This window comes from Trachurus japonicus, chromosome 14, assembly GCF_045865225.1.
Source record: "Trachurus japonicus isolate A0001 chromosome 14, Traja_1.0".
Lineage (NCBI taxonomy): Eukaryota > Metazoa > Chordata > Actinopteri > Carangiformes > Carangidae > Trachurus > Trachurus japonicus.
The window spans coordinates 11,268,748-11,296,029 of NC_140920.1; the positions used below are offsets into that span (position 1 = coordinate 11,268,748).

The window sequence follows — 27,282 nt, forward strand, 5'->3', positions numbered from 1 at the left end:
TCTGCGGCCTGCAAGAGGGAGGCGTGTCGAGTAGTAGGCACTGTAGGAGGCGTGTCGCGTAATGACGTCACTACGCGACACGCCCCCCGCCACTACAGGGAACGCCCTACACACGGTTCTTAAAGGGATATGAGCCCACTACAGTTGCATGTTGCATGCAAAAGTTAACGACTTTGCCTACGCGTTCTTTGCCCTATAATGAATGTATTCAAAAGCTTACAAATGTTATTATTACATTTTTTATTGGGTAAAAACAATTAAGGCAGGATTTCATTTATATTAAAATTTAGATGTAAAATTTTCTGACTTTGTCACAAGAGAAAACACAAGATAATTAACAGACAGGAATTCATGAGCTAAATGTCAGTGCTTATGTGGGAGTAAGAGCTAATATATATATATATATATGTATATATATATATATATATATATATATATGTATATATATATATATATATATATATATATATATATATATATATATATATATATATATATATATATATATATATATATATATATATATATATATATATATATATATATATATATAAAAGTAGTGGCCTAGCTTATATTTATTTATATAAATAAATAAAAGTAGTAAATAATAATGTCAGTGCTTATGTGGGAGTAAGAGCATAATGTGTAGATAATAAATAAATATATATATATATATAAATAAAAGTAGTGGCCTACATAACAAAATTAAAATAATGTGATGACAATAACTTTTATTATTCCTTAATGGGGAATTCATTTGTGAATCTCTCCATTCTGTAGGTTACTGAGCAGTGTTGCTCCCTTGCTTTCTCTCTTGATATCAGCAGGGATCATCAGCAGCATTCTCCTGGAGCTTGAGTTGCTGGCCCTCTCGCCCTCTCTCCTACCTGCAACACCTCTTGGGCTTTGTTTGGTATTCTGATTTCCTTTATTTCACCCTACAACACACACACTACTGTACTCATGCACTCACAGCACTGATCATAGACCATAACTTTCTTTGTCATGGTCGTTTTGTGACAAGTAGCAATTCATCTCAACTATATTTGGTCTGTCAAATTTGTAGTGAAGAAGAGATCTATTTAAAAAAAACCAAACCAAAACATTTCAAGGCTCTTTTTTTTTATTTATTTTTATAGCCTGCTCAGAAATGCCTCAGAGGAGAGGGCTTCTTCCAGTTTCTCCTTGTAAATTTGGAGCTTCTTTGCTCCCTCCTTGGACATGTGCCCCACCAGGGCTTCGGCCATCACATTTAACTCACTGTCAAAAAAGAACAATAAAGGTTTTCAGCCTTACTTCCTTAGTCCATCGCTAAACACAATTATTATATACATTAATCGATGAATTAATTAAATTACACTGACACTTACAGTCTGCATATGTTCGGCCATTCAGACTAGTCAAGTTTTACGGCGGAACTGGTTTACTTCCTGTTTTGTTATCCGTTTTGGCGGTCTCATTTTACATCTCGCGTGGTTCAACGTGACTTTCCCGTGTGGAGGGGGCGTGTCGCGTAGTGACGACACGCCTCTACGCGAAACGCCTCCCTCTTGCAGGCCGCAGACAGACCCTTCTCCCTCAGGCTAGCAACTAGTGCAACACTGGGCCAGCAGGGGGCGCTGCGTCATTCTCCCTGTTCCAAGTCAATGAAATGTTTTTAAAGGTAGTTGCTTTAAATTAATTTTTCTAATAATGTAATGCTGCACTTTTACTGATATTCTTGTGCACACTGGGCTTTAACTTGTACTCTAGTAGTGTTTACTGAGTGTGAGTGTTTAACATGACTTTATGTGTAATTTTACTTTAGTAGCTTATAATAGGGCTGGATGAGTCTTCCACCACTGACACTATCACTGAGTTCATCTTTCACCCAATCAAAGAAATTTGTGTCACACTGATATTCCATGTGAACTATCTATGAGTTCAAGTGTGTTGGTTCATCATCTTCCCTCTCCTCCTCCTCCCCCCTCCTCTCTCCTCCTTCCCCATCATCCCGCACGTGCTGCGTGCTCGCCCCTGAGCCCCCTTCATCCCGTGTGTTTCGCCATTGGTCTGGGATGATGTCATCCACAGTAGAGACAATAGCGCCCACCTCCCCCGTCAGTGTCTCCTCACACACGCACCGCAGCTCGGAGTGACACACGCTCAGACGTGACGCCAGCTGAGTTAGCCAAAGCACTTCTCACCCACATTTATTTATTTATCTGGCTATTCCAACCCGGGCAGAGAGAGGTTGTGCAGCTTCTACTCAGATCAAGCTTCCTGTTTTTATTTTTTAAATCTCCTCTTTTTTTTCTTTTTTTTTTAAAGTAGGCTACATGAACAAAAGAGAGCAGGCAGGGAAGGTGTTACACATCTGGATCATACCAACACATCGACTCGTGCTGCTGCTGCTGCTGCTGCTGCTGCTGCTGCTGCTCGGGACACTACAGCCATGAGGATGCTTCACTCCGCTGCGCATAAATGATGCACACACCACGGGACTGCCACTCTTGATGTAAGTGATCTGTCTTATTTTTTATTTTATTTTTTAAGTAACGTGGTGGGACTCCTCGGTGGCGGTGGCGGTGGCTCCAGTCGGCCTGCAGCCTCTCTGTCCCCCAGCAGCCGCGGCTGTAGCTCGGTGCCGCGGCTTGTCACCGTGTGCTGACGCTGCTCAGCTCCAGCGAACAGCACACAATGTCTCCTGGACGTCTTGATGCCTCCCGTTTATTTTGATAAGCTGTCAAACTGATACCACACTGATCCAAGCGTCCTCCTCCTCGTGCTATTCAGTAATTAGGATGTTTGCCATGATGATGATGACGATGAGCAGCGTGCACTCTGTGTTATTTATTGAGACAAATAACTGCAGACACATGAAGGTGCCAAGTAGTAGATGATGATACATGATGGAGCATAACTAACACCGGCTATCACACATGTGCAGAGTGAGGAGGTGAGGGTACAGGCCTGGTGGCTCGGGCCCTGTCGCCCACATCAGGTTTATATCTCATCATGGTAAAGGTTCAAACACTGTGCAACGAAGATGCCATTAAAAAATACAGAGGAATTAAGCATTGCGCCATCTAGCGACTGTGTAAACAGGAACTGATAGTTTTTCCATGACTGGCCAGTGGACAATGCAGTGGAGGAATGTAAATATTAGCATCTGTATGAGTATGTGGTGTGTGTTTATGTGTGTGTGCTTTGTTGTGGTGCTGATGAGATGCAACAAACAGCTGCTGAGTGGCAGAACAGGAGAGATGAGTGAGTGAGCAGCACCGTGCAAATATTTCAAATCAGCAACAGCTTTTGATTTATTGAAATACATTTAATCACCAGTCGTGCACAAACCAGGCAGAAAAAAAAGGGTAGTATGAGTATACGCCCGCTATACGTACAGATGTGTAGGAGCAGATACACATACGTAGAGCAGGCTGAGCAGAGCGGCTCCATTTGGAAATCACACATAGGGCCTTACTGTGCATTTATGGTTAATGATCACTTGCTTATATTTTCATAAGAAAAGTATTTGGTAGTAATGTGAGACCAAAGCCCAGTTCACATGGAGGCAGTGACCTCACACACAGAAGAGTCACTGCAGTGTATTTGCAGGAAGGCGTTTGTTAGTCTAAGCGATGTACGGACATATACAAGCCAATTTGACCCCACATTAAGAGACGTAGTTGATCCTAATGTGGCCGTTTAATGTGACAGGGTAGTGGTCATCATCGTCCAGTTATGTAGCTCAATGTTTGAAGCTGCTTTTACAGTACAGTAACGGTGTCCTGTTTCAGTCTAGTAAGGATTAAAGATTCAGTTTAACAGTGGTTCTTATTTTTGTGCAGGTTTAAATCTAAAAGCAGTTTCTAAATCTCTTCCAAGAGGAGAAAATATTTACTCTGAAAATCTATATGGCATATATCACTTACAGGATACTATCATTAGAGGTCAAGATCAAACAGTGCTAATGATTTTGTAGAGTGACATCATGGTGGCTCAGTGGGTCTAAGTCCTGGTTTTGCATTAGTTCTTCCACTAATGACTAACAGCTCCACAGAGGAGGTTTGTTCGTCAGCAGGATTATGCAAAAAGCACCAAACTGATCCACACTAAACTTGGTAGAGGGGACAGAGTGTGGATCAAGCAAGAACCCATAAAATTTTGGGGGCAGTTCTGGTTTAAACTTAGATCGGACATTATTAAAACATTTCAATTGATCATTTTCAATCAAGAAGTAATAGATCTTGATGTAAAAACAGACACATCGTGGATCCAGATCCTAATATGATCTGACTCACATGTGATTGTTTATGAGCCAAAAGAATCTTTGTTTACTATAAAGGAGCAAATCGTCTCATTTGGGGATCAATATGTTTGTTTGTATGTTTGCTTTTTAAATTGACTCAGAATAGATGACAGTAAATTTCCTATTAATCGACTCGCTGCTTCACCTCCAGTTTGCATATTTCTCTCAGTGCTCCAGTCTGCTCCCCCCCAGTCCACAGACACACAGGTTGAGAAAACAGAGAGTCAAAATTGCCTGCAGATTCAACTGTTTGTTTGTGTCCTGTCCCATACAACAGACTGGTGACCTATCTTGCCCAGTGCATGCTGGGATAGTTTTCTGCCCCACATGACTCTTACTGTTAAATCACTCCTGGTTTAACCTTAGCTCACACAATATTTACATATACCAGACTTTTTACTGACACATGGCATGTAGAGTTAGAATACATGTTCTGCTACGAATCCCATGCCCTGCAATTTTGTGCCATTACATTATTTATCCACCAATTATATATTATATCCTGATATCTTATAAACCACAGTTAAGATTAGTCCATAAAAAGGGAAATTAGTTGCAGCCCCTCATTCACGAGAATGAGCAGGTAGACTGAGTGTGAAGTGATGTTTGGGAGATTAAATCATTTATCATCATTTCGGGGTAGAAAACAATTTGTCATCTATATTCAGTAACATAAAATATTAGACCAAAAAACTGTGAATGAATGCAAATGAATGTGAGTGAATACAGGACATCAGTGCCATTTAAATAGATTCAATGGATACTGTCTTCATTACATCACTTTAACAGTTGAAAGACTTTAAATATGAAATATGAAAATACGAAGGCACAAAAAGTCAGCAGTTTAAGAGTTAAACACGCCTGACTCAGGGGTAATTTGCTCTGTGCGAGGAGGAATGAACAAGAGGCTCTCTACTGTTAAAATATGAAATTAGACATTAAAATGTATGTACCGGGATTTGTAAGTAAGGCAAAAACACAACCTTAGAAGCTCTCTCACCATTAATAATAATCAATTACATCAAACATCCCTTCCTCTAAGTGTTGACGCTGCAGGCTGGCTGTGGCGCTGAGGGAGACGCAGGTTTTCCTGTGTTGTTTTTCATGCACAGTCATACTTTCTCTGAGATTTTCTTCGAGGATATGAAGATGGTCTGGCGTAAATTCCAGAGGGGAAACAGAAACAGACTGTTGTTCCCAGACTGCAGCTAACAGATGTTGTTGTTTTGTTTTTTTTTTGTTCAAGCTGAGCATCCTCCAGTCGAATAGAAAAGTGTCAAATAGTTTCGCTGTTGTTTTCCTCAGGGCCAAAAGCTGCAGGAGACAAAATTGGTTTGGGGGAAACATTTAACCTGTAAATCACATCCTGGGACCTGGACCTGTATAATTGAACAAGTTCTCAGTTCCTGACGTTTTTAGCAGTTTTGTTCCACCTTCTTCTTCCCCTGGTCCAGATCCAGAGCAGAATACACCGTGAATCAGACCCTGATCCATGACTGCCACGGATACATATGACTACGTTTCTGCAGTTGTTCCCTTTAACTGTTAATCTGGTTATATTTTTCACACCTGTCTGTCTCTTTGACGCTTCCAGCGAGTGAGTCGGTTACATTTTGGGATGACAATCGGTGGACAGAAAGTTGCTGGCACAAGGAGCCGGCCGCATTGAGGTGGTTTCTTTTAGATCTGGGATTTCCACTGTCAGCTGACGACAGTTTCACGCCACGGCAATCATTAACCATGACTGCTTCTTTTTAAAGAGCTCATTCTTTGAAGATTTTAAAATATATTCAAAGCACATTACTGCTCCTCTTATCTTTACGTGGCAGAGGGCTCAAATCCTGGCCAACCACAAAAAAGAAACTTTTTCCAAGCTGCTTTTCTTAGTTTCTATTCTTAGTTGTTCTATTTTCAGATGTAAATCTTTTTTTCTTTTTTTTTCTTCTTTGGCATCACTCATCAAATTGCACTCTCTCATTATTTTAACATTACAATGGGCAGGACAGCTCTCTTTATGGGCACTGATAGAAATGAGTGCATATGAAACTGATATGCAATGGTTTGCTTTGTGGTATAACCATTTATTTTATATGGTCAGGAATACTGTGGCCAACCCCAGTCTTTATATCTATTAAATAATAAGTCACATTGGTAATGATTTAATCTGGGATGTGTGAGGATGTGCTACAGCGTCTCCTCACTGATTGGTCAGTTTGCGCTGCTGCTTCCATCACTTTGCGTCCGCTGACTGTAGAGATTAGGTGATGTAATTATTTTGACTTCCCCCTCAGTAGCCTGTAGTGGTGTGAGCTCTGGTGAGACGCTGAAACTGAGGAGATTAAAGAGAGGGAAATACATTTAGCAAAAGGCTAACGCAGATTAGCAATAAACGTTCAGAGATTTATCGGCGTTGTGGAGCAGCGCAGGGGTACATTCAGTGACGTGATGGTGTGGAATCTGAATCAGTGTGAATCACCGAAAACAACAGGACCAGTTTTTACAGACGTGCATAAAAGTCCGGATTAATGCATAGTAATAAACACGAGGCTCATCTCTCTGTGTCATTGTTGTACCACTGCTGAGCAAACCATTCATTTGAGGCACTGAGTCAAAACCGAGTCATCACACACAGCAGAGTTGCAAGTCATTTCCTTCCTTCCCAAAGTAAATCTTACATCATTATATGTGTGACTTAAGCCTGATTAGAGAGTGAGTCATAACGACTTAAGCCTGCATCTCTGTTCATTTGTCAGGCGGGCAATTCCCCTTTACAACCCAGACTCATTCTTTTTTTCTCTCTTTTTTTTAACGTGATTTGCTCCTTTGTTTTGTGTTGTCCCGCTCCACAAGACTCTGATCTCATTCAAATTCAGTCGTAATGTAATTTAGTTTTTCTTTCCTGTCATAAGACAAAAAGAAAAGGGATTCAGCCTGATACTTCATAATATACTGTCACACAATCCTAACAATTCAATTACTATATTCTTAGTTTTAGTGATTCCATCTCATTTGACATTTTGAAATATTTTCCAATCTGTTTAAAGTCGAGTTTGCGGAAAAATTACACCAACACAAGTACATTTAGATCTTGATAATGCAGCATCGTTTGTATTATTTTTTAAAGTACTTAAGGATCTATGTGATTCTCCAAAGCTCTGCAATTACTTTAGTTTTAGAGCAGCAGTGGGCATGTAACTGATTAATTGTTTAATCTTGACCAAGCTGATCATTTATTCAGTCAGAAGCACTTTACATTCACCCAGTGACACATTGACATGAGGCCTTGATTAGTACACACTGACTGTTGGTAACTGAGTAGCTCTGGAGAAAGAAGTTTGGGGTTAAATGTCTCCTTCAAAGATGATTTTTATCAAGTTTGGCAAGCTGCCGCCTCTACAGGGTGCTTTCGTTCTCATTATCATTCTTATCATCATTTTTTGTGACGGACAGGAGGAGCCTCGCCCTGCTGCTTCACCCAGCAGCTGTAGTTGCAGTTAACACGTCCACCCACCATGTAAAAGAAGAGACTGTACATGCACAAGTGTCACAGTGTTTGTGTTTATAGACTCTAACCTCATTTTGCAAATTTGGTAGCAGAGTTACCCACAAAGATTTGGGAGTCGGCCAAATGTATTTTCAGGGTTAAGTAATACATCAGAGTTGGTTTGGCTTGTTAAAGGGCAACATGCAAATCAGACCCGGGTGTTTAAATCCACATCATCTAAATCATTTTCTGCCTCTCTGCTGATTTGTGAATTAACTTGTTCTCTGCTTTCAACATCTGCTCAGGCCCAGAAAAGATTCATTCATGAAAGCAACATTAGCTCACAGCTGCAGACTCTCACACTCTGCTCATGTACAGTAAATTATGCCTTGTGACTCTGCATTCGATTAGAAAGTGCAATGATGGATTTACAATCCCTGCACTGAATTCCTGAAGATTAAGAACACTTTAGCGCTATATAAAAATGTATGCTGTATATATTTTTCTAATTAATTAATCTAATGCTTGTTGTAATCAATCGTTCAGGTTAAACAGATGAGAGGGGAACTGACTGTGGAAATCTCACAGGTTTAATTCACAAGTGAACTGTGCACTTAAATAACCACAGGCAGGGCTGAATATATTGTAAAATCACATTCTACCTATAGATTTATAGTGGATTACACTCGGTGTCAAAATGAAACGAAACTTAAGCATGAATGAAGCTTTCAGCCTCACAAACTCAACCACTGTATCTGTCCAAACCTAACAAGCGATCCATATTTCAATGTGTATAAAATGATTTAAATTATTCTGATATCTAAACTTTGAAGGAACATTGAAACAAATCTAAGCAGACAGATGAGAGAGTTGACATCACTTTCATATCTGTCCTTTACATATAAAGCTAGTTTAGCTCAGTATTAAGACTGGACAGAAGGGAAACAGTCTGGACATGTCCAAACTGAGTCTGAGGTATTTATCTTCTCATGAAGCTTATTTTCCAAAAGGTCAAACTATTGTTTTAACACATCAACGAGTCCTTGAGCGGTGAAATTACTAGACCTACTTTTTCTCAACATTGTCTAATTGCATTATTTGGTCCAAACAGGGCAGTGACACTGATCTGAGACACAGTTAACACCATCCAGCGCCTGCTCTGCTCCTCTGCCAATAACCCTCGTCAGTTTGCTGACACTTTAACTCAGTCAACAGATTTTTTTTTACTTGAAACACGTCAACACGGCGATCTTCTCTGCTGGAACCTGTTCTCAGATTTTCGGTCTCATCAGCAGCTCTGCAGGAAACCTCCCGAGTCTCCTGCAGGAACAACTGTTTGCCCCTTCACTGCTGCTATATAGGTATATTATTGTGTACATATACTGCTGCTGTCCTCTTTTGTATCCAGTGCCCATAGCTCTTGCTGTCCATCTGTCTCTTTGGTTACATGTGTGGATGGCTATATAAAGAGAACAGGGGACCGCCTCCTGTCATTTTGCGCCAACTCGTAGCCAAACATGAGCAAAAATGTGGAGATGTGGATTCGTCCTCTGACAGAAACGGCCTGCTCATCAGCCCCCCGGAAACAAATGACTCAGATGACTAATTTTCCTGCCATCTACTATCTTGAGAAGCCTTTTTTTTCTACTCTGATGTAAAAAAAAAGAGAATGTTTTTTTCTTTTTTCATTCAGCAGAGGAAGACAGTCTCTAACTCAAGCAATTTTACAAGCCAGTAATTGAGCAGCACATCTTCACATTATTGCCCGTTTTTTTTTTTTTTGCTGCGGTGTCGTCCACTCGGCTGCGTGGGTGTTCGGCTGTCATGTGCCTTTTGATGAAGGAGCTGCATAAAGCCGAGGCGGAGAGAGGGAGAGGGGGAGATAGAGAGAGAGGGAGGTAGCGAGGAGACTGTCATCAATCTTGCACAGCCAGGAAACCATCTGCACCCAAAAAACACCAGCCCCCTCAACAGCTTGTCCCGAAAAACACCGGCCGCTCCACCTCTGTACGCTCTGTACACTCTGCACGCCACGCTGCCTCAGCCTTTACTCTGACTGATCACTGTCGGGTGCTGTTGCATTTTCATAGTAGTGTAGTCTTACACTGTCCCTGTCCTGCATCTGAGACACAGTGTTGTTTACACACACACACACACACACACAGCTATTCTGATCCAATTTTGTGTTATGAAATACGACACAGGGCCGAGGGCAGAGGAAATGAAAGTACTGAAATTTCCTCAGAAATAAATAAATAATAATGTCGCAGGTTTCACGCAGGTGTTTGGGAAACTGTGAAGTCATCTGGAAAAATATTAGCATGTGCGCCCTTCTCCTCTCTCTATAGTCGCTGCCTGTGACTGTGAAGCTGTTATCTTCATTCTGCTGGTGGGGTAACAGTGAGCCGAGGCAGGGCGTCATGATCTCCCCCTCAGGCTCCTGCAGCTCTCACCAACTGGAACTGAGTGGCACTTCTCTTTTTTCTTTTTCTTTTTTTTTGATATTTCTTTTCCTCATTACACTTTCATGAGCTCGAATTCAGAGGCAGCTAACGTGATTGCAAAGCTTAGCATAAGTTAGCCTTTTCCTTAAATATTAATACATCCCTAATCATGTGCATACATTTGAGTTTGCTTCCTTGATCCATGCTGCAGTTTGTTTATTCAGCCTGATGTAAGTAGATAAGTTTCATATGGATCCTCAGCAGCTCATAACTTATTTACAGTTTTCTGTCGACCTCTGAAGTCATATATTCCTTGCAGATATATTATGCAATCTCACACACTGATACGGGTTGTTTGATATGTAATGTGCTGCGCTGTGATTCTCACAAAGGGATGAGCTGTATCTGAAGACTCAGCAGCACACATAGGTTTTTAGATGTTATTATTGATCCACAGCCTGTTTGTAGTCTACACTGTTTCACGCAGTCATTATCACATAGTCCTGGGTCAGTAGGAGCTTGTAAGTACACACTATTAAACATTAGTTAAGCATGAAATACTGAATTCATCATTTATAACACATCAATACTCATTGCAGTTTATAAACACAGTTAAAAATGTTTTACTCATCATTGACAAGCACTAACTGTATTTATAAACTACATACTAATGGGTATTCATGTGTTATAAATGAAGAATTCAGTATGTATTACTGCTTAACTAATGCTTAATAGTGTGTACTTTATTATAAAGTGTTACCGGAGTTTCTTTTCTACATTCAAAGAAGTGATTTGATGAGTTTCTTTCCTCTCTGTGACATTGGGCTCTTTTCACACCTCATCATGGGAAAGTTTCTCAGTTAAAGGCGCGAACACAAGGCTGATTCTGTGGGATGAGAAAGGACTTTAAAGAAAAGTAGGAGACATCTTGTGCCTTGTAGTTTCACTTTAATGCTCAGAGTGAATGTTTAAAACATGGCAGAGAGTAGATGTAATTTTAAGAGCTTTTTTCTTGAAAACTCATGTCAGACACAAAACTGGATTCAAAGCCGAGTGTGTTTACATGTATTAAGCTGTGTCTAATTGGAGATCATTATCAATGTGAGCTTTTGTCTCCGTGTTCTGCCTTGGTACAGTAATCCTATGTTGTGTCGTCAGATTTGCTGCTGTCTCAGATGCAAACTGGGATCTGGCAATTGAAGCCATCAACAGGGGGGCAATAATGAAATACTGTCAAATGACAAACTGATAAGAACAGGTCTGTTTCTTTGATCATGCAGCAGCTTCCTCATTTGACAAGCATCAAACAAGCCTATACGCTTCCTACACTTTGTACTGTTTGGCTGAGGCAGATAGAGGCGGCTCTTTTTGAAAGACAATTACTGCAAACACACACATACACACAGCCGCAGCAGCACTACTGTATGTTGGCAGAGCAGGTAGCTTACAGCCTTTTATCAGATTTCATTAATGTGCGAGAAACACTGATTAATTAAGACCAACCGACTGGAGTGACTTCACATAAACAAAGTTAATTACATGCCATTTCAATTAACCTCCTAATCAACAGAGCTCACTCCCATTTTACAGTTTTGTCCTTGTGGCTGAATCCTACGACGATAACAAGACAAACTGTCTGTGTCTTGTTCTGTCATTTATTTTATTGCCTTGAACCAAAAGTCTGGCTGACACAACAGTGGTGGGAGAAACAATAATAATAATAATTTAATAAAGTAAAAGTATTGAATCAATAAATTGAAAACACACAGCAAATGAAAGTAGAAAATAGTAAAAATCAAAGAACAGAAGCACTAACAACACAATGTACATGTATATAGCATAAATTTATATATTCTTTCTTTCTTTTTGTCTCTATAGCTCATCTTTACTGTGATATATTGAATCATTTGGACAATTATTTGAATGATCAAATCTAGTACAATAACTAGGTAAATGTACTCAGTTACTCTTCACCACAGATATGCAACAATACATTGCTTGTCTACTAAATGTACAGTTTGGATTTTTTGCATTACCCTACTGTAAAGAGCAGTAGCAGCTCACACAACAGACAATTTATCTCTCCATCAGTTAAGTACGTGAACAAGAGGCAAAAAGCTAAGTTTGAAATGAAAAGGCTTCGGGTTGCTTTTGAAGCGTAATTACTAGATTCACCACTACACATGAGAATAATTATGGAGATTTGGCAGAATATTAAACTGGAGCTGCGGGGGAACGGCTGCAGATGAATTGACAAAGGAGATAATTGTGTTGCTCCTCTTTTTGTTTTCCCTGTTGCAGATTTGACTGTTTGCAATAATGTGAATATTTTTATATATGTTGCTGATAAAGATAGATTGTAATTATCCCGTCCGGTGTGTGTCGTTTTTCTGTTTACTGAGCTTTTTTTATATTATTTCTTGTTGTGAAATATCACTTACCGGAGAAATTCTCTCTCTGTGACTGCTGAATCTATATGAAACGAGTGAGTGAAAAGGCCACTAGCCAGCCTGCAGTTTACAGTGTGTGAGAGAAAAGTGATCAGAGTGATAGTGACTTCCACCATGATAAAACTGGGTCAATGTAACCCCCACCCCCCTCCACCACAGGCAAGGCTGAAAAAGGAAAAAGAAAAAAAAAAGATGAGGACACCATCACCAGAGTCTGTGCGTGGATATAAGCATGGGGACACAACAGCAGCGCGGTTTGCTTTCTCTCTGGGTCGGTAACTGTGTTGTGTTGGGACTGAAAACATCCCCAGATTATTCTGACATGTTCCTTCCTCCCCTGTAGTCTGTGGTTTACAGTGTCACGTTGTAATCTGTCCCCCTGTATTTTCATTCTAACCCCCCACCCCCCCTCCCCTCTCCGTATTTCTGTCAGCCAGCATTGTCTTCAGTATCCGTTCCACCCAGTCCCACTTTTAACTTCGTGGTCCTTCACTCCCTCAGAGATTCTTGATGAATGTGTCTTAAAGGACTTAAGTTCAAAATGAAAATCCACCCACTTTGTAAAAACAATATGTGATACACCCGTTTGTTTGTTTGTTTTTTAAAGGTTTTCTTAATTTAAATAGTATTAAAACATAATATGCTGTTAACAGTGATGTTACTGTTGCACAAGTCAGTAAATTAAGTAAATGAAAAAATCTGGGGCTATGTGAACTGATGCTTCATTTTAAAACAATTAAAGACTACAGTCATGATAGCAGCTTGATGAGGCTGCATTTATAAGAGTAACTAATAATAATAATAATAATAATAATAATAATAGTGCTTTAAACTACTGAAAATGCTTACAGTGCCTTGGCTTGAAGCATGCATCATTTGTGTAATTGCCTTTTTAATTTGGGTGTTTACATGAAAGTAACGACTGATGCTGATGGGATTATCATTCATTTTGCAGTTATTTGGTCATAAACTAAAGTATTTTTATTTCTAATGTAAAGTTGATCATGGTGCTGGATCTGTTGGATAAAAAAAATAAGGGATCACTAAAGTATTACAATTATTTTTCAGTGTCTGGTCCAAAATTACTTACACATCCGATAATTGTTCACTCGAAACAACATGTAAACCTCATTGAAAAAAAAAAATGTCATGCTAATCAATCTGGACCAGCTGACTGACAGACAACATTGCCATGTCTAGTCATGCAGTTAGCATGGCTACAAAAAAATATTTCAAATGTGAAGTGACCTTTTAAATGTAAAATTATGTTCAGTGATCTAAACTTACAAAGGTAAACATACGGTTGTGATGCCAGCTCAGTTGAATCAATAAAGCCGTGCTTCTTTCTAGACGGATTATATCGACCAGACGATCACAAAGCAGGAGGCAGGGATGCCAACGTCAACAGATGACAAAGCTAAACATGTCTTCAGACATTTTTATATCCGCAGTAAAATGCATCCTTTTTGTTTTGTTATCTTGTTTATCTTCAGATGGATGCTAAGGCTGTCATAGTAATAACAGCATCCCAGGCAACCTGCTGCACTCCTACAACCTTGCTGTGAGTGTGGCAAAAAGTAAATTAAAGTACTTCATCAACCCAACACCCATGGGTGCAGTGAACATCTCAGATTGATTTTATTTAACAGTGTGTGTATTAGAGGGTGGATTTTCACTTTAACGACAATAATATTTCATCCGAACATTTGAGTGCAGCCTTATAATGAATGTAGCAGATGAATATAAGAATCTAAAGTCCTGTGGTAACTGTACCAACCTGTTATTAATAACATTAATCATAAAGGCTATTTAGAAAAAAAAAAATCTCTATATGTATTTTTATCACAACATGCATATTTATAAGATACACTCAGTTAATCTGTTTTTGCTGTGTCATGGTGAGAAAGCTTTCTCCCCAGCTGAGCTGTATCGTTGTGTGCGTGGTGACCTTCTGTTTATACCGTGGCCTGGACAAATGCTCATTTCAAATCAGCCCAAAGGACTCCGTTAATTTAGTTTATACCAGAGGCAAGATGAAGGGGCTAGATGGCTGGGGGCAGGAAGTGTTTCATTTCAGATAATCTCATGGCTCCAAAGCATTAAGTGAAGGATCCCACTGAGCTTTTTAGCTAACTGGGAGAGTCACTGTGATGGTTTTTTTCTGAGACAAAGCAGCAAAATAATTTTATAATGCAGTGGGAATAGGAATCATGCAATCATGGCTAAACAGCCAATGCAAGTTTTTGCCATGATAATACAAAGTGCACATCTGAGAACAGTAAACCTGCCTAGTCCAGCTATGTTTTACAGTATATTAAGATATAGTTTGGTTTGGTTTATCATTTCATGTGACTGAATGCATCATGTTAAGCATGAGGACTCCTCAGAGGGATGAAGGTTGTTGCAGCTCATTTGAAGTAGCTTGTGACTAATCTCTTAAGAAGCCTCAGTGCCACCAGGATTAGCTGGGATTATTTGCTGCTAACAGCAAACAGGTGCACACGCTTGCAACCTCGGATTTTGCATTTTATAGGATAATAGCAATGATATCAGTGGGAAACTGTTTCAATTTATGATAAATGTCAAACTACCTACAAATACAGATGAGCATTTTAAATGTCTGGCAAGTTGCCCAGGTATAAGCAGGTGACAGACTGCGAGGTTCATGTTTGAATGGATTCTGCAGATGTAATCACAGCAGTGTTTGTCATCCATTCATATCAAACATGCACCTCAGTGGGTTTTTTCTCCTTATCTAAATCCTCCTTTCATTTCCAGAAAATGTCAAAGGAAACTATATGTGTGACATGTTGATGGTCAAAGCTGCGACGTATTATTATTGGTTTGTTAGTTTTGTATTTGTTCTCGTATCTGTATGTTTTGGTATACAGAAGACACCTCAGAGGTGACTTACAACAATATGCAAAACATAAAACCCTATCATTGTTGTGAACATTTGTTGTTATTAATGTGGTGTACTTGGGGCTTTACTTTACACTTCACAAATACTCAAATCCTTTCTTTTTTAATTTAATCACAAGTTCAATTAAAATGTGTTTGTATAGCTGTAAATCATATCCATTTTAAAAAACTGTATCAGACAAAGGAACACAACTATGCTCACAAATACGTGTAGGCGCTGCATCATATAAATATTCCTTGCTGCAGGGCATTGTTAGCAATTTGGCATCAACGTGATGTTTGTGTCTAAACTGATGAAATGTAAAGTTTGCCCCACATTCTCAGTGTTGGTGAAATTACAGTTGTTTTCTGACTGATCTCTCTCTCTCTCTGTCTCTCTTTCTCTCTCCCTCCTCAATGAAACAGCTCCGCATAAACCCAGATGCCTCCCCTCCCTCTTGACGAGCGCATAGTGGTCATTCAGCGCCCTAAAAACCTAACCCTCTGTGAGGCCTCCCCACAAACCATCCCGCATCACTCCTCTCAATTATCAGCCTCCGCCAATGGACAAGTGTCCCACCCTCCTAATCTCCACCCCTCTCAATCCCACTTCTACTCACCCGCCTGTAAATCTCTGACTCTGGAATGCAAGCGCAGATCTTCCCGGGTGCAAAAGTTCAAGGGCGAACAACAGCCTGTGATCCCTGCAAGCGCCAGACACATCCCTAGCCACTGCCACAGCAATGGCACAGTAACACTTGCCCCACGACTGCCCTCCCACACACATACTATTGATATCAGGCTCACTCTCGACAAAGGAGGAAGGGCAACAGGATTCAGCAACTCGTTGGGACGCAGTGGAAGCGTTAAAAGTGGCAGAGGGAGATGTGCCGCGTCAAAGTTGGATCAAGGACAATGTGAGAGAATAAAAACCGGAACCGCGGCGAGGCCAGGTGGAGCCGAGCACAAGTCGCAGCGAAGTCGCCACAGTCAGCTGTCCACCTCCCCTGGAGGGGTCCTGCAGTTCGTCCCCGCTCAGGCACAGCAGCAGCAGCAGAGGTTCAGGAGTGAACGGGAGAAGGAAAACGCAAGCTTTCTGAACAGATGTGACCAGGAATTTCCTTCTTTAGGTACCAAGAAGAATTCCAAACTGGGAACGGTCCATCAAAGCCATAACAGTCACGGTCTTCCCTACCACCACAACTCCGTCCCTGTGCCCCATGCCGCCATCCTAAACTCCAACTACCCCCAATCCCCTCCCTCCCAACCCACCCATGTCCCAGTCTCGTTTCAACAGCTCAGCCAGCCACACCCGTCCCGCACCAGGGATCACCACCCCCACCTTCTTCATGGTCTTCCCCTCTCCCCCTGCTCCTCCCACGCCGGAGGCTTCCCCAGCCCTGACCACACGTGCACCATCGACTGCACGCGCCCGTTCAGCTGCGGCTGCTGGAGGTTGGTGAAATGCCGAGGTTGTAAGGCGCACTCTGCCAGCTGCCAAGGAGGTGGGGGAAGCACTTCCACCTCTTTTTCCTGTGTTCACAATGTCGGAGCAGTGAAGAGAGGAGGCAAAGACATGGGCCTGAAAAACCTGGGTGGGTGTCTGTCCACCACCTCCACCTCTAACACCTCCTCCTCCAACAGCACTGTGTCTGACTGCCGAGCAAGCCTGTTCAAACCTCTCCGCTGTGCCTCCTGCTCCGGTGAGGCCAGAAACTTCGAGAGTCCTGCTATCCTTCGCAAAAAACTCGTAGGGGGATGCCTGCCCTGCACCCCTCTGTCCTCCTCAGCCCCCCTCCGGGCAATACAGAGCTGCGTCACGGGCTGCAACCCCAAAGCTTCCCAGACTGGTAGCTCCACCTGCAGCTACTGCAGCAGCGACCCCATAGTGGTCACATTCAACCCTCGCCGTGGCAAACCCCCAGGAAGAGGCATCGGAGCAGGTCACCAGATGGGTATGTACCAAGGAGAGGATGATGACTATAGTGTCCGCACTATCTGGCCTGAAGAGCTGGCCAAGAAGATGACCCATTCCAAAGCCCAGAAGAATCACTGTGCCGGGATGGGAGCAGGAGTCGGGCAGACTTGCGGAGGCCAGGCCCAAAATGGCAGCAATGGAACCGGCCTTGTCCTCTTGGACTGTCAAAACCTCCAAGAATACGCACAGCCTCCTCAGATCACAGATCACGCTGGCCGACGGCGGCTTCAGCAGGGCAAAATGGCAGCCCTCGACTTCATGGGCTACAGGTCAGGATCGGGGTACGACGAAGGCCGGAACTCGCTGAAGAGGCTTCTGAGAAAAGACGGAGGGATCGACGATGGCCTGGAGCAAGACGGAGATGCAGCATATCCTCACTCCCCCTCTCCCCGCTCTGCCTCGCCACCATCGCCCGTGTCCTTTTCGCCCCCACCCTCTGCCCCCAGTACACTCATCAAACCCAAACCCTGGCAGAGAGACAGGGAGGGAGGGCACTCTCTGCCGTCAGCCCAGTCCCTCCACCTGGCCCTGAACTCCCTCAACAGAGAGCAAGATGAGGAAAACAGCAGAAGTAAGCATCTTTTTTAATTCACATGCAGGTGATTAAAACTACAGGCTGGAGAATACTAAAGGATATTATCAGTGAAGATGCCAAAACACCACTGTAATCACTGGCATAAAGCTGTGTCTTAATGCCATTTTGTTGTACTGTCCAACCACAGATGTCCACCAACAATTCCCTGGTGGTTAGTTTCAACCGATGTACCTCTTTGTGAGTGCAACTTGGTCTGTGTTTGGTTCACGCTGTCGTGATCCTGAGACCAGTCTCCCCTGATGTGTTGAATAATTTTGCAGGTTTAGACAGCTGCACTCACATTTGGGAACATTTAGCTCCTTTGCATCTCAGCAAGTTGCTTCAATTAGGCCATCAAATTAAAAATTTGCCAATAAATATGCATAATTGGCTTTCAGACTCAAACAAACCACTTTTGATTTAATGATTCACATGAGTAGATTTGAATTTTCTTTGTTGTTTTGTCTCATTGTACACTTTAAACTGTAACATATTGTCTTCTCGCAGTGCACCTTTCTCTGCCACTCTCCTCGTCATTGCCGGCATCTCTGTCCGACGAGAGTGTGATGACCCCGGATGCGGAGAACGCCGTGGTCAGCCCCATCCTGCCCTTCCTCTTTCTGGGGAACGAGAGAGACGCCCAAGACCTGGACCTGCTGCTGCGCCTCAACATCGGCTACGTGGTCAACGTGACCACGCACCTCCCCCTCTACCACGTCAACTCTGGACTGCGCTACAAAAGGCTGCCAGCCACCGACAACAGCAAGCAGAACCTTCGACAGTACTTTGAGGAGGTTTTCGAGTTCATCGGTGAGAGTCCCACCTCTATAAGTGTTGTAGTTAAAGGGATAGTTCAACACTTTGGCAAATTGGCCCATTGCTATAATCCCTATAGTTTTAGGAGTAGGTTCGTTACCTTTAATTGTCGGGGCAAGCTATTTTTAGAACAGCGGAGCAGAGCCGTGAGCTGCTCAGAGCTACGCTACAGAGGCTCATGGGATTTCTTGGTCTCCCTCAACAAACTCATCAAATACACAATCCAACAACTCCAAAACGCTCTGGTGGACAAGTCGTGACCTGCACATTCACCACGCTATGAGATGATAACGGAACGTTACGAGACAGAGTTGTTTTTGAGGTAAATTCATGCAAAACCGCTGATGCACGTTCCAGTCGGGGGCAGTTTTACGCCAAGGAGTCTCTGCATTTGCCTCGAAAACAACTCTGTCTGTTCCACTGTTCTAAAAACAGCTTGCACCGACAATTAAAGGTAACGAACCTACTCCTAAAACTATAGGGATTATGGCATTGGGCCAATTTGCCAAAATATTGAACTATCCCTTTAAGATATATTTGAATAATTAACAGATTTAGCTCCATACCTCATAGCCAATTGATGGATGGAACTAATGGCAGTGCATATCGTAAGTTCTAATTACAGATGTTTTATGTGGAAGTTGCTCACAGCTGGCAGCCATGCAGCATTTAGTGGCTCTTTATTTCTTGAATGCAGCTCATCTGCTGTGTTGTTCTCGTCCACAGAGGAGGCATATCAGAGTGGACAGGGAGTGTTGGTGCACTGCCAGGCGGGCGTGTCTCGTTCTGCAACCATCGTCATCGCCTACCTTATGAAGCACACCCTCATGACAATGACAGATGCCTACAAGTACGTGCGCAGCCGGCGCCCCGTGGTGTCCCCGAACCTAAACTTCATGGGCCAGCTGCTGGAGTTCGAGAGGGACCTCAACTCTGGGGTGACCCCTCGCATCTTAATGCCTAAACTTAACGGTGTGGAGACGCAGGTGTGAGAAAGGACGAGAGTTTAGGAGCTTGTAAGGTTACAGCAGGTGAGAGATTAAAGTGGCATTACGAGCACGCAGCACATTTTACATGAGAGAAAAAGCGAGATGAGAAATATTATAAAAGTGGAAAAAGGTGGCGTGTTTGGCAATTAGTGCACTTTTAACGCTGTGAAACGTGAGACAAAAGACTGGGTGGTTTGTACGTTTAAGTAGCAACCTGTTCATCATCCAGTATACTGTTTATAAGATAATGTGCCAATATTTTGTATAGATCTACAGTATATCTGACTTCTGTTTTTTCTGATGCCTCTTCCTTTTTTGTTCCCGTCATTTACACGCATATACAGGACACAGCCACACACAGTTATACAGACGTTATTCATCACAGATGGCTGCATGCAGAAACATGGAAAGGGTTCACTGGTTACATCTAACTGATGTCGCCACCACATGTAGCAACACACATAACAATGCACTTTACTTCCCATGCATTTCCTCAATTTGTTTTACTGTCACCAACTGAGTTGTCACAAAGTTAGAAAACTGTGCAACAATGCAGCTTGGACCTAGTGGTGACATGAGTAGCATTAACCTGGGAACTTATTTCAGTGATAGGGCCAGAATGGTAGCAGAGAAAATACTGAAATATGCTGATATACACACACTCAGTACTGAGCTGCACACACAACTCAACAGACCAGTCAGAGATTTTCTTTTCGGTACATTATGATTTACAGTATATTTTACCAGATGTGTGGTTCAGCAGGTTCGCCCGCTGTTATAATGTGCTTTAAAACAACAGACCTTCTCCGACTGTGAGATGCATAATTTTTATTCATGTTTTTTATGATTTTTATGATGTAAAAAAAAATGTCTAATGTTCAGCATGACAACAATCTTTTAAAAACTGGTAGTTTGTTTAGTGGAGACAAGAGAGAAACAGCAAAGAGGCAACATTGAAACACTACTTTAACCTGTCAGCTGATTTATCTACTTCGGAGAGTGTGTTTTTCATGGCTTACACTATCTTAACCTAAATCATGAAGACGCTTGAAGCCAAATCTACTTTATATTTTATGTTAATGCCTTTCTGAAGGAATCAGAAAACATCAGCATCATTTTTTTTTAGAGATGGTGGTTTCTTAGCTGATGTCTCTGTTGTTATACCCTAATTGTTTTGTTTTTTGTTTTTTGCCTTATTGTCCTGCTGAACTTCTTAACTGCGTTGATCATGACTATGCATTTTCTTTACCCCGTGCTTGAAGGCTTTGGTTTGATTAGAGAGGGTTCCTTGACTCACTGTGAACTTTCCCTCTGTATTGTTACGGTTCAGTCCTGAGTCCCATTCAGTGAACATGAAGCAAATATTCCTGTTACCAAACTTAAATCTCCACAAAAGGATTATAAATTACAGTTTAAATACTGTACAAAAGTGGATGCAGCTTTGGGGTGCATGATGTTGACAGCGTCACAGCTTCCATAATATTATCATTTAAATCATGTTATGGTAAGAATCAATGATGAGTGGGAAACTGGTGTTTGTTAATCTAGTAGCTAAGGATGAGAATCATTTTGCACATTTTCTAAACTGATGCCATATTGCCACATTTTTTGAGAGTAAGCATTTGCAAAAGGGAAAAAATGGCAAGCTTAAATTGTTAAACCGTTTCAAATAAGAAAACCAGTTTGTTTATGCAAGAAGAGGGATGCTCTGTTTTATTTACTATTGTGTATTCTCCTCTTCGTCCAAGAGTTCGCAAACTTCTTCTCCTTATAATTATTATCTATTATTTATTATTATATAAGGCAGTTGTCCCTTTTCCCTATTTTAACCTGTGATTAACAAAATGCCCTGCTACAATTTTCTAAAAACCAAAATGCCTTCAGTTCAGCCTGGTGTAATTTGGTTCTCCGGTGTTATGTCATTATAAATATGACTTTGTAAGATGATCCTGAATTTTGCTCGTTGGATTTATTTTCTGGCTAAGTGACTTTGATAAAAGGCTATATATATTTTTCTACAGTCAAACTGCTTCATCATGTCAGGTATTACACACGTATCTGTGTTTTTACCGGGTTTTGTTTTGTTTGTTTCTTTTTTTTTTTTACATGAATCTTTCTTTTATATGAACGGCCGCTTGAACAGAATGACATCTTCCAGCTCTGCAGTAACAATGTGGCTCTTCAGCTGTGCTTTGTGTTGCAGTGTTACACTCTCACTGTTATCAGACCTCAGTAAACGTGGGTCCTGTTTTTACCTCTCGCCTGTATTTCAGCTGGGGAGGCTTTAACCACACATGCCGCTGACTCCTCCAGCCTCTCCAGCTCAGCTCGCAGTCGATTTAGTGTCGACCTTTGAAGAGGGCCTGTTGCTACTGCTCCTTGATTTTTATACAGACTTTATATGCAAAATGGCTGTCGAAGCAATTTCTTTAACTCCACACTGTATGGACTTTGCTGTGCTGCTGAGTCAATGCTGACCTCTGACGTTTGTACTCGAGAGACACATCGAAGGAAATCGAACATTTTCTCTTTAATCCATATGAAATGAAGGGCCAGTGTCTCTGTGAGTGTCAGTGTGTGTAAAAAAACTTCTGTTTGTGTTTTGCACTTGAAAAGAGGAACGTTGTTACTGTATGGACAAAAACTTTTTTGAGAACGTTGTATATCTGTGCATTGCTTATTTGTGGGAACTTAATTCTTCCTGTTTGTATTTTATTGCTCACTTTTAAACGTTGTGTTATTTCCTGTACCAAAATTCAATTTGAGGACATTGATTCATAGGAATGATGATCATGAAGGATTCAAGAAAAAAGCAGATCACCTCCTTCTTTTTCTATTGGGGGTAAGAACTCTTCAGGTATGACTATCATAGTAATGCTGTGCTGTTTCACCCACCCCCCTCCTTCCTCCTTCAGAGACCCCAAAACTCATGTTATCTAAACCTGTGATTCTCTTCCGTCGCTCCCTCCCTTTTCATAATGGATTGTTTCTCTTAAGCAAATGTAATATTTTCATATTGTAGTAACTGCTCCTTGTACTTAGACAAAGTTTTTACCTTCATGTACTGACTATACTCTTCATAATTCTTTAAGGTGCACTGTGACTAATACAATGCTGCTATATCACAAGGACTTTTAATTTTGTATGTCACAGTTTGCAAGATGCAACGTGGCGAGTATCACTAAAAGGTGACCGGTACAAAGTGGGCTCACATACAGAAGCCCTGCTTTTATTGTTCCAATTCAGTCCAGGCTTCATTGTGCTGCCTCAGTGCAGTGTGTTAATCTCAGAGTGACTGTGTAGCTGTTGGTCTTCCTTACGAGCATGACGGACAGAGTTAAATGTAGCAGTAAGACGTTTTTAAAACCTCATCTGATTGGTCACTGTGGTTAAATACAACTGTGATGTTGCTTTTTTCTATTATTATTCTGCAGCCGTGTTCATTTTGACAGACATTTTAGGCTTTTAGTGAGAAAAATGTCCAAACATAGAAAACATGTAACACTGGTCTAGATACCGTCTAGATATCAGCATTTATCAAAAAAAAAAGATCAAAAGTATAAAAACGATAGAGTTAAAACATAAATCCTGCAACTGAAATCTTTAAATGTTGTACAGACATTTTTTTAAATGAGAAACCTCATCAACATTTGGATATATTGCCATGAAATTTGGTTCGGACCTGCAAAACTAATAGAATATGGCTACAAGCCTCAGCTGTACTTTGTGTTTAGTGCTAATTTGCTGGCATGCTAACATGGTAAACCAAGGTGTGAAACATATACCAGCATATGGTAGCATTAGCACTGTGAACATGCTGACATTAGCATTGAGCCCAAAGCAACACTGTGCTCAAGGAGCTAGCAGTTTCTTGTCCCAAATTAAATGTACAAAATCTGCAGAGATGTTTGTCAAGTGAATTCTGCTGTATATATTAACACTGGTGTGATACAATCTGAAGATTTCACTTTCTGCATATGTTTCAGTTGCAAGACTTAGTAGGTTTTAGCTCCATAGAATAAATCTGCTTTATTTCTTTTTGACTGGTTGAACAAGAAACAACAGCCAGAAGACATTATTTTATGTGACTGAATAAAATGTTGTGTTTAAACTCAGTAGCACCTATATACACTGAATGACGCTCATGCTATATTGTGATGTCAGGTACTTTAAAAAGAAAATCGGTTGATAAAGTTGGTACTGACCAACAATATTGTCTATTACAATGTCAGTGATAAAAAGTTATCAACCCACATCCAAAGGCAAGAGAAAAACGAAGGCTTTTTGTCTTGTGTGTGTTTGCTTTGCCTGAAGTCAAAGCTCATTTAAAAAAGCTGCACTGCACAATATTTTTGGTTTAATTTGTCTCCTTATACAGCTAAAGATATTCTTAGCATACATGGGCTTTAGGGCTTAAACTTTGAGAGTAGATCTCAGACATAGAGGTCCAAAAAAAAAAAAAAAAAACTTCTATAAATCATCTTGTAGCACAAAATAATATGCAAAAAGTCAAGTGGAGTTATACTGAAAGACTCCTTGGAGAATCTTTAGCTAGCAAGTCAGCCAGTGTCAAGATTATTATCTTGAATAAACACCGGCCTTCAATGCATGGATGACTTTTCCAGAGGGAAGTGAGGTTTGTAAATGTGAGGTTTAGAACGTGACCTGTACAAAAGCTTTTGACAGCAACAGCATCAAACCTATGGAAGCCACAAGGATGTTAATGACAAGAAAAGTGATGCGTACAGAAATTGATTATTGGTTTAGATGTGACTATACTTTGTTGGCATGACGTCAAACTCCCATCCAGGCAGAGCAGTTGTGCAATACATAGACACACTAGCTGCATACAGAGGTCTTTTTTAGAGGAAGTGAAGTGCACTATGAACGGTGATAGACTCAGTTCACGTGCTCACTTTCTCTTCCATTTCTCACATGTCTGATTAGCAGCAGCTCTGATTCATCTGGTTCCTGTGCTGGTGACATGACTGGAGATTTCCCATGAAGTGATTTAATTGCTGTCTTGTCTTCTCTTCTGTTGGTCAATAGCTGAATATGATAATGTTACCATAATAGCATCCTAAAGTGTGCGGTACAAAAACCTGATGGCTGGATTGTGAAGTTGTTCTCCATGTTCATTTCTAGTAAACACACTGGAACTGGCTCTTTTAATAAAAGACAGAGAAATAATGATTTGTGGGAGTATCTGTTGTTTCATTTCATTTGTGATCGCTTTGTGTGTGATTGCACTCAGAGCTTTGGTAAACTCCACTCCAAAGCATCAGCTGTGATAGGCTGAAGCTCACTCTCACTGATCCCCAGCACTCACTGAATGAAGTCACTAGTGTGTATTTGGAAAGTATCGAGCGGTTACATTACCGTCAATACAAACGGCCGATTGCGATTGACGCTTCAGATGATCGCCCCACCCAGATCTGCTTTGCTCATCATTACATAAGTGCTGGTTTGGGATTCACAGCCACACATTCACAGCATGGTGGAGCACCCGGGGGTGTAAATCGATCACAGAGAGAGGTTAAAGCAAATTCAGTATCTGCCTGGCAGTAACCACTGCAAATAAACAGCAAGAGTGGTGCAGGGCAGTACTGCACTGACTGAAGAGAAATGTGACGACCAGGTTTTTTCCTGAGAAAGGTTTTGCTCTTTTAATTTGATTTTTTGTTTGTTTTTGCTATGACAGTGGAAAGACAATGGCACTGCTTTGGTCAAGACGAATGTCTCAACATCTATTGAATGGGTCACTATCATAGTTGTACATATCAATGGTCCCCAGAGGATGAATCCTATTGAGGTTGTTGATCCTTCCTTGGTGTTTTCTCTTGTGCCACCCCCAGCTTCATAATTGTGGTATTAATCTCAACAATTATCACAAAAAAAGCTCCCCGAAGTTTGATACAGACTCTTTCAGGTTGCCCTCAGGATTAATCTTAACAACTAACTGGTGCCCCCTTCACTTTTCATCTAGAGCCAATAAATTATTGGCCAAACCCCTATTAATACTACTTATAACCCTGTACTTGCTATGCTAAAGAAGACCAAGTAATGTAGTAATGCCTGGGTGTCATTTTTGGACTGGTTCAAGAAATCTTCTAAACAAATGTGTTTACAATTTTTTATAACAATCTGCAACAATGACATTTCCTACATGCATACATAGGAAACAGGGTTGCACAAATGTCATATAAGCTGCATCTCAGTTCAGTTCAGGGGCTGCATCCTTAGCAGTGGCTCTTCATACCAAAGGCCAAACCGAAATAGAAAATTTTACAGGTGCTGAATAAATCTTTAAAGGCCGCATTTGTAGGCCGCATGTGAAGGATCCTTTGAAATGGGACAGGCTAGTCGCGCCGCTGTGATGCAATCAGTCTGCGTTTGCGTTTGTTTACACAGCTATAGAGTTAATGAAACAAGAGCTGGAGATCTTTCCACATGGTTTGTTGGTCAACACCAGGATCTCGACTCTTATCACATCTGCTGTCATCTTCTACGGTGTTCAGTCTCTGGTGCACCTCAATGATTCACTACATTGCATTAATGACTAAGAAACTACTAAGTGGTATTATCAGTCCAAGTGATCAGGCATTGCTGCCTGATTTCCTGTAACATTTACACTGGATGTTTCACTGAAGTTGCATGACCACATACAACATGATCAATTCTGGAGAATATATTACAGCACAGCAGTTCTGTTAAAAAGCCTCCAGTCATCAGACATTAACGCTCAGCCTCAGATGATGCATCATGCATTTTGCTCTTCGATATCAATATAACAGACACTGCTGAGCTTGAAATGCGTCCAGCTTTTTTCAGCGTCTGTTAACCATCTAGTCCCATCATGGAATCAATGGCTCAAATGGTTTAAAATGAAAATCTTTCACCAACATTGTTTCGATATTTATCGACATCAACCTCGAGGCAGCGAAATGCTTTATCTGTTACATGCAAGTTTAATCTCAAACAGCTGCTGTCAAACAACAGACAATCAAACTTTCTAGTGACTTAAATTTACCCAAATGTGTTTCTGTATTTATGTGCCAGGCTAAAACAAAACGCTTTAATCATGTGAGTGAGAAAACAGCGGAGGAGAGTCAGCTGTTGTTTTGAGCTCTGAGGTCTCCAGACTTGAAGGCCCCACTGAGCCCCGGCTCTAATTACATTCACCTTAATTAAGGATGATTCATTAAGTAAAGGAAGACTTTGTAAGAGTTAATTAATTGTAATATTTATAGTATAATAGATAATTAAACACACAACTGAGTCAATTGAAATTCAATCTATGTTCTATGCTTTAAACATTTACAACAGCTTTCTTTATGCAGCATTTTCCACTCTTA

The 27,282-nt window shown here is 41.1% G+C and overlaps 1 protein-coding gene across 1 annotated transcript; it reads left to right on the forward strand.

The window, feature by feature from the left end:
- Positions 1-1,990: 1,990 nt before the first annotated feature.
- Positions 1,991-21,300, forward strand: LOC146974317 (uncharacterized). The gene is made up of 4 exons (XM_085797495.1): positions 1,991-2,497; positions 15,997-18,119; positions 18,630-18,932; positions 19,665-21,300. The coding sequence occupies exons 2-4, from the start codon at positions 16,013-16,015 to the stop codon at positions 19,928-19,930; spliced, it is 2,676 nt and encodes an 891-aa protein (XP_085653621.1). The 5' UTR covers positions 1,991-2,497; positions 15,997-16,012; the 3' UTR covers positions 19,931-21,300.
- Positions 21,301-27,282: the final 5,982 nt, after the last annotated feature.

Excerpts from the sequence above, each read along its gene's own strand:
- LOC146974317 (XM_085797495.1), top strand. The coding sequence starts at position 16,013 with ATGCCTCCCCTCCCTCTTGACGAGCGCATAGTGGTCATTCAGCGCCCT. Across the intron at positions 18,120-18,629 it reads AGATGAGGAAAACAGCAGAA|TGCACCTTTCTCTGCCACTC; the intron begins GTAAGCATCTTT and ends GTCTTCTCGCAG. Across the intron at positions 18,933-19,664 it reads GGAGGTTTTCGAGTTCATCG|AGGAGGCATATCAGAGTGGA; the intron begins GTGAGAGTCCCA and ends TCTCGTCCACAG.